Source organism: Cyprinodon variegatus, unplaced genomic scaffold (assembly GCF_000732505.1).
Source record: "Cyprinodon variegatus isolate N-32 unplaced genomic scaffold, C_variegatus-1.0 Scaffold843, whole genome shotgun sequence".
NCBI classification, from domain to species: Eukaryota; Metazoa; Chordata; class Actinopteri; order Cyprinodontiformes; family Cyprinodontidae; genus Cyprinodon; species Cyprinodon variegatus.
The window spans coordinates 235,678-243,821 of NW_015151296.1; the positions used below are offsets into that span (position 1 = coordinate 235,678).

Here is an 8,144-nt window from a genome sequence, read left to right on the forward strand (position 1 = left end):
GAAGAATTGAGGCAGTTCTGAAGGCAAAAGGGGGTCCAACCCGTTACTAGCATGGGGTACCTAATAAAGTGGCCGGTGAGTGTATATATATATTGGAACTGTAAGTGAACCATTGTTTGTGGGAGGAGTGAGTCTGCAGAAAGCAACCCCCCGGGCTTCTTGGTGATGTCACATCCACAGCTGAGCCAACAGCAAAAGTCAGAAGCAGTAGGCCTTTTTAACCTAAAGAGGGCACCAAACAGTTGGTTTAGACCCTAAAGCACCATTTTAACAAATGTGCAGTATCTTGTCAAATGATTTGCTTGGGAAGGGAAGACAGCATGGACAAATTAAGAAGTTTTTATAATTTCGGTTTATACATTTCAGCCGCATATAAGATATTTCAATTCAGTCATGCTAAACTGTTATATGTTCCAAACAATCCCACAGAAGATTGCTGACTTGATATTTACCCAGCACACCTTTACAAGCAGGGTAGGCCACAACAGCTCAAAAGTCAAATGTTTTCAAGAACAAGGATGGAAAGTTTAGTGGAAGGAAAAAGTGTTGTAAGAAAAGTTGTACATAAAACAGCACTAAGAGGACTGTGAAGCAAAACTAATTCAAGAGTTTGAAGGAGATTCACTTGGTGGGACAGCAGCTGAATTCAGAACCTCAAAGACCACCACACTAATGAGTACAAAATGGGATGCACTGAAATTATAAGAGAACCTGCACAAAAAGTGTCTTGGCTGTGATATGAAAAAAAACAGAAATAGACTTCGGTAAATTCTGCACTACGTTCAAGATCCTGTGTCTGAGGAAGAAGGGAAGAGGCACTGAACCAACATGGCTTGACGTAAAGTGTGAAGTTTCCAAAGTTACTGATGGTTCAAGAAGCCAAGTCATCTGCAGTTGTTGGTCCACAATGAAACACTGCAGTACATCATGCCTTCTTTTGCTCACAAGCTTCATGTAGAAGCTAGTTTCATCGAGCCTTGGCACCTAGCCACAGTACCGAAGCACCAATTCTTGACTGGTCAGCAAACCTACTTGAACCTAAAGCCCTAGAGAATCTCTGGGGTTTTGTTAAGAGTAAAATTAGACACCAGAGCCAATTATGCAGATGAATTGAATGCCACTATTAAAGCAGCATCTGAAAACCTCAGCAGAGCTATAGGGTGACATAGATCCCTGCCATGCTGCGCTGATGATTACCAAATATTGAATGTAAATATACTTTACAGCACAAAACATGAAAAATAACACTCCGTGTGATTAATTCACTAAAGTTTCACTTTTTGATTGACGTTGTTCATGTCTTTCTTTTTCTTTTTGTCTATTTCAAGCTGCTCTGTTGTCATGGTGTTGGTAAAGATACTGTCATGGTGATCAGTTTCATGTAGTTAAAATCCACACCTCTCCACTAAGAACACCCACTCACATCCAGTATTCTGAAAAAAATAATTGATGTCCCTAACTTCTCACGTTTTGTAATGCTTTAAACTTTAGTGTATTTTATTGGGATATCATGTAATAGATTAACACTATTAGTTGATCTATCCCTCTTATGGTGTAGTGAGAAGAATTCTATCATTGATTATGAGGATTTCTTACAACTAATGAAATTTTAAAGTATTCAGTCATTCAATAGTTTAAAATTAAAGATCATTTAAAATTTCATTTAAAATTCACAAGGTTACTCCTAGCAACCTGTGTTCAATTTGGTTGTTATTGGGGGACTTAATGAAGACCAAGATCCACAGCAGACACTTAAGAAAATAAGGTTTTTATAGGTAGTCTGAAGCAATTAAGGTATAAAACTATATTGCTAACTTTAAACATCTCACAGAGCTTTGTGAAAATTAGCTGAATATGGAAATACAGATCCTTCTCAAAATATTAGAATATTGTGATGAAGTTCATTATTTTTCATAATGTGATGATAAAACTTGAACATTCATATATTTTAGATTCATTGGACACTAACAGAAATAAACCAGGTCTTTTATTGTCTTAATACACATGATTTTGGCATACAGCTCATGAAAACCCAAAATTCCTATCTCAAAAAAATAGCATATCATGAAAAAGGGCTCTAAACAAGCTATGCACCTAATCATCTGAATCAACAAATTAACTCTAAACACTGCAAAAGATTTCTGAGACCTTTAAAACTCCCAACCTGGTTCATCACTCAAAACCCAAACATGGGTAAGACTGCCGACCTGACTGCTGTCCAGAATGCCATCATTGACACCCTCAAGTAAGAGGGTATGACACATGAGCTGTGTGCCAAAATCATCCATCCACACCAAGAGACCTATGTGTTATAATTTTGGCGCTGATGGCTGACTTAATTGCTCATTTCATTCACCTGTCTAGCCCTGCTCTGTTCCTCATTACTGCATATATGATCCACCTGCTCCTGCTTCTATTTAAGCTCCTTGGTCCCAGCCATCAGTCCCACATTATTCCTGAGCCTTTGGCGTTGAGAGTTTTCTAGCGTCTCCATTATGTTCTGATTGCCTGATCCTTATCCGTTTCTGTATTTGGACCTTTGAGCCTGCCTGCAGCTGTCTGATCTGTTTGCCTGGCCTGTCTTTTGACTCTTGTTGGATTCTTCTGTGGACTGAACCTGGTTCTGCCTCTTGGATTCGCCGTTAGGATTATCTTGCCTTCCTTCATCAGCTCAGCTCTGATCTCCTGTCAGCTCTGCAGCCTTCTAGACTTCCGCGTCTGGAACTCTCTGCAGGCTAAGTCTACTGCGTCTTTTCAGCTGACCGCCTGGAATCGTCCTTGTTCTCTCTTCATGGAATGAACTATCAAACCAGGTTAGTTACTCATGCGTTCATAATCATCCTCCGTCAGATTATCGCAGTCACTAACATTTGTTTCTCTATGATACATGTTCCTATCTCAGATGCCCTAACCACTACAGCCGCCGCCACTGAGGATCCGTTACGTCTTTATCGGAATGAACGCTTTTTAACTATTCCACTGTCTGTCTTGCCTGAATTCTGGATCCTACTTTCTGAGCCATTACACTATGGTAAGTTTGGCGGAGCTGCAGGTATTATCTGGAGGTAACCATGGTAAAATGGGACATCTTCAGTTAGGCAACATGAAAAAAAGGAAAAACTAACATTGCATATTTCCCTAAACTGGTGGCAGCATCGTGCTGTGTGGATTTGGAAAAGCTGTAAAGAGCTGATGGGATTGTTAGAAATACAAACTGAAACCATGAGAGAAAAATACAGAATGCTGTTATATGCTTCCTCAATGCTACTAATATTGTGGCTGACTTTAGAGGGCCATGTACAGCACAGAGCAGAAGCTTACAACACGCACAAGTAGAAAACACAGCCGTTCCAGACATTTTCAAAGCCTTTTCATGTCATCAAAGAGCAACAGTAATTTATTGGCAAGTTTTTCACTATCTGTTTATCGTGGTTATATTTATGGAGCAAATCATAAGATGTCTCTAGATTTTTATATACACTGGCCAGTAGGAGCTTTGGCTTTTTAACTCTGTCTGGTTAGTTACACATTTTTCTAGCTATACGATGCAGAGAATCAGGCTGTGCAGACACTTTGCGAATGCGTGTGGGTATTAAAACAAATTTGGCTACAAGGACTTCACCAGCACATCAAGCACAAACCAGCCTTTACTTGAAATAGGACAATGACCACAAAAGGCCATTTTTATTTCAACCAGTGGTGTAACAAAATATTTTAATCAGTCATGGTGGTCAGAGGCCCTGGTGGCAACTGTTTATGGCATGCTTGGCTTTGTCAGCGTAGCTGTGGCCAAAATGAAGGGGGAGTGGTGGCATAGTGGTTAGGGCATAGAGCTTGGAATCCTGAGGTTCTGAGTTCAAGCTCCACTCCCACAAACTGCCACTCTGGGTCTCTGAGCAAGGCCCTTAATCCCACACTGCTCCCTAGACGCTGCCTAAGGGGATGGGTTAAATGCAGAGGGTGAATTTCTCCATTGTGAGAAAGAAGTTTGTAAGAAGCACTGAAAATTCCCAGTTATCGCTGCTTATAACTTGAAAACTGCCAGGATCGATATAGTCACTTACTGGGCAAGTGGTTAAAAACTGCAACTATCATCTATTTTTTGTGAGTAAGTTTTGCCATTTTAGGTTAATGGAGGTATTAATAGAGTAATAATAAAAAATTATGAAAAAAACTTTTTAGTGGAGCACTAATGATCATAGCATGCTAATTTCTCCATCTACTAAGTATTGGAGTATAATACCTTTATTTTTATTCATGTAAATGTTTTATAGTTTTATGCTGACAGTTCTGCAGCGGGCATCATGGCATGGATGCAGTGACTGTCTAACAGCCAGCTCACAAATCAGCTTTTTGGATAGGTTGATACTCCACGTCCAGCTACAAAACTTCCAAACTCTGCATCTCCCACTTCTGGCATTTGTCAGATGCTTGAAATCTTTTGCTATGCCACATGGAAGAAAGTGGCTGCAGGGCCTTTGTGACTCCCAGAGACCCGGGTTCGCCATCAACTTTGCATAAAAACTAGAAGCTTATATTGCATTTGGCTTGACTGCACAATAAGGCTGACCCAGTCCAGACCTAAATCATGCTGAGACCCTGTGGCAGGACTGGAAAAAGAATGTTATTACTCTTACAGAGAAAGTTAGAAGAGATATACCCCAAAAGACTCACAGCTCTGATAACATTTTAAAGTAATTTCCTTAAATTGTTAACTTTAAGGGTTCTTAATACAAGTTCATTTTCCTTCTAAAACTATTTGAAAAATTGGCTTAATTTTCTTCCACTTCAAACTTATTATGAGATTATCTATCCCATTAAAATCCCAATAGAACACACTGAGTTTTATTCTAATTTATAAAAAGAACACTGTACAAAGAAATCTCAAAAACAGAGGTCTTTTATTCTTTTTTCCTGCTGTTAAACTCTAATAATTCTTTAATCCTGCTGCACAAAGAGCCAAGATCCCTTTGCCCAGTCTATAAAGTGCAATATATTTCAGGGAAATTGTGCCTCTTCTACATATTGACCCAGAGTCAGTTGACAGATTGACACAAGAGTCTGTTGCTTCTCCTGCAACCATCTAATGCGCCTCAGGGCACCTCAGGCCTCTGTGGCCATTCAACAGCAGTGAAACATCACAGCTTTGCCTCCCAATTTCTTCAGCTTGATGAAAATATTTGAAGACAGGCAGAGAAAGAGTGACAAAGATTTCGATATAAAGCAAACACAAGCTCCACTGCTGTTGTGGATGCCAGCGTGAGGCCGATGCGCATCCCCGCTGGCTGCTGCTTCGCACTTCCCAATATTCTTCCTCTAACCCCCCCCCATGCTTTTCATCATTTCATCAGATTTTCTTTGTTTTGCATCACTGCTCAACATTCCAGATCTTTAACACTGTGTCTTTATTTATGCTGACACCCTTTCAACTCCCTCCTTCCCTGCATCCCCCATCTGTCTCGCTGCACCCCCCCTCCCCCCTCCCATCTCGTTGTCCCTTCCTCACCCAGTCTTCAGGCTGTACAGGGCCTCATCTACATTCTTCTGGTGGAAGCTGGTCATGTAGGCGTGCATGTCTCTGTAGTTGTTGCGGATGTTGCGCTCCGTGCTCCCGTTGGGCACCGTACCAAACCGGAAAGGTGGCGAGAACTCGTTCGGCTTCTGGAACTGTGAGAAGGAGAGGAAAACCTGTCAGGATGAGCTTGTAGCTGCTAGGGCACAGATAGGAAAAGGATAGAGCCTAGAGTATCAGTAATAAGAAATGCACAAGCTGCACACCAGGGAACATTAGAAACGATGCAAGGAGAGAAATGGATTGGACTCAGTCCTTCATACGTCTGAAAAAAGGACAATCGAGAGATAAAGTGAAATTTCTTGGTGCAACTTGACGTCTTTGTGGATCAGTTGGGAAAATCAAATGCACCAAATGGGGCCCCTGAAGCTCAAGTTAAGCTCAAGTTTTAGGCAACGAAATTACTTTAGCTCACTCTCAGATTTTGGGATTGATCATGACCATATCAAAATAATACGAAAGATGTTTAACACACTTAAAGGTTGCAGATTTTGTTGTCATTTTCGTTCTAGTTCAATAACTAAATCTTTTCTTAAATAACCAGCATGGAGCGGTTACCCATAATAGAGAAACAAAAATTATTGTCTTTAAAGAGACATGCACTGCTTAAAATTAATCTAAAATAATCTTATAAATAAAGGCACATCATAAGGTATGAGCTGCAACAGTTATGACTGCAGCATAACTCAAACATCCAAGATTTTATCGTCACAAACTGACGGCTGGACATTCTATATTTATCTATTGATTGAATTATTTATTTACCCTACAGGATTTTCTGCAGAAGGATTTATGTTTAGGTCCTGGAGCGAAATAGTTTCAGACCATGACACTAAAATCAATATGTTTGATTGTTTCACCTTAAAACTCTACTATGAATTTTAGTTAACAGGTACGAAACGAAACAAACACATCAATGTAATGTCCTCCCTGCACTATAAAATGTAGTTTCCAGCTGCTTTTAGAAATTTCTAACTTGTGTTGTTGTTCTAATCCTCTTACATATTTTGGACCAATTTGTGTCTCTTTTAAAAACATATCTTTAGGCTTTTTTTTTTTTATTCAATTTAAGCAGGCTGCTCTATTTCTAAGGCTACACTCACACAGCAGACTGAAGAGACTCAAATCCAATTTTTTTTTGCGTCATTGCGTCCTGCTGCGCATGCTGGAGACTTAAGCTTTATGAATGCAGTTCACATAGGAGATTGCATACGAGTCGCATATATTTGGAAGTGTGAACAGCAAGGCAAAAAAAAATTGATTCCACAAAAAAATCTTTTCTTTAGAGATGAGCAATGCGACACCGAGTGAAACAGGGTGATTAGTGCCTATATCGATATAAAATTATTATAATAAATTTGGTTTGGACAGTAAAATTAATTTTTTTCTAAGACAGTCAGCTAAAAACAAAAGCATATTGCTAAAACACAGCTACTTATGCTCAATAAAGATAAAGATGTATAGGAAAAAAATCTGGTTTTCTTTTTTACAAGTTATAGGTGGTACTATGTACTAAATCTCTGACCCTCTTATACTAGCCTATTAGTGCTTAGGGTTACATAAATGGTAATACAAAAAGCTTCCCTAACCTCACCTTTAACCCTCACCTTTTTGTCTGACAAGCCCGACACCTGGTCCACATACTCCTCCTGGATCATGAAGGCTGCCAGGTTGGCAGTGTAGGAGGCCAGAAAGATGACAGCGAAGAAGGCCCACACTGACACCATGATCTTACTGGTGGTGCCTTTAGGATTCTGCACAGGAACAGAGTTGTTGAAAACCAGGCCCCACAGCAGCCAGATGGCCTTGCCGATGGTGAAGGAGGGACCTCCAGGCTCTGGAGGAACAGAATGACAGGAGGGGAGGGGTGCAGTGGGAATCGTTGTGTTTTATTTCCCTCTGATCAGGCATTGTCGGTGACAGCCTTCTTTACACACTCCCTCTGCTCCACCTGCCTCTATAGCTGTGTGACAAGGTGTCAGGAAGCAAACACTACCTACAGGAGGTATGTGGCATCACAGATGAGGAAGTGAGAGGGGCAAAGCAGCAGATGGACTCACAACAGGCTGTAATTATGCTACAGCTGGAGCAGAAGTACAGAGGAGACAACAATGATTCAACAAGTCTGTCATGTCAAAATGCTCTTCACCATGACTTACAGTCCCAGACTTCTCTGGTGTTCTTCAGGCCATTTTTATAAGAACAGTGTGTAACAGATTCAGCTTTTTGAAACAACAATCCACATCAGAAATGAAAGCCTTCTCATAGTTTAGAATTAGGAGCTTATAAACACACAGGGGGTGGTGCACCCAATGGGAGACGTCTTCTTGCATTGCCATTTTTTCTCAGCGTAGCCAGAAGGGAACAACTTATTAGTGTATACCCAGAGATTGGAAGTAACTAAGTACAAATACTTTGTTACTGTACTCAAGTAGATTTTTCTGATATTTTTATTTTACTTTACTACTTATTTTTATGGCGACTTTTTACTTCTAGTCCTTACATTTAAAAAAAATTGGCTTGTTACTTTAGTTTTGAATCATTTCAATGGAGTTACCGTTATTATTTTTCA

The 8,144-nt window shown here is 40.1% G+C and overlaps 1 protein-coding gene across 2 annotated transcripts in view; it reads right to left on the bottom strand.

Annotated features, from left to right (window-relative positions):
- Window positions 1-8,144, bottom strand: part of LOC107099161 (glutamate receptor ionotropic, NMDA 2B-like) — a 140,951-nt gene that overhangs the window by 31,209 nt on the left and 101,598 nt on the right. For both annotated transcript variants that reach the window (XM_015397178.1, XM_015397177.1), the window contains exons 10-11: window positions 7,180-7,409; window positions 5,507-5,667 (exon numbers count right to left, since the gene is read on the bottom strand). In XM_015397178.1, the coding sequence (XP_015252664.1) occupies window positions 5,507-5,667; window positions 7,180-7,409 (391 nt within the window). The remainder of the gene's footprint in view (window positions 1-5,506; window positions 5,668-7,179; window positions 7,410-8,144) is intronic.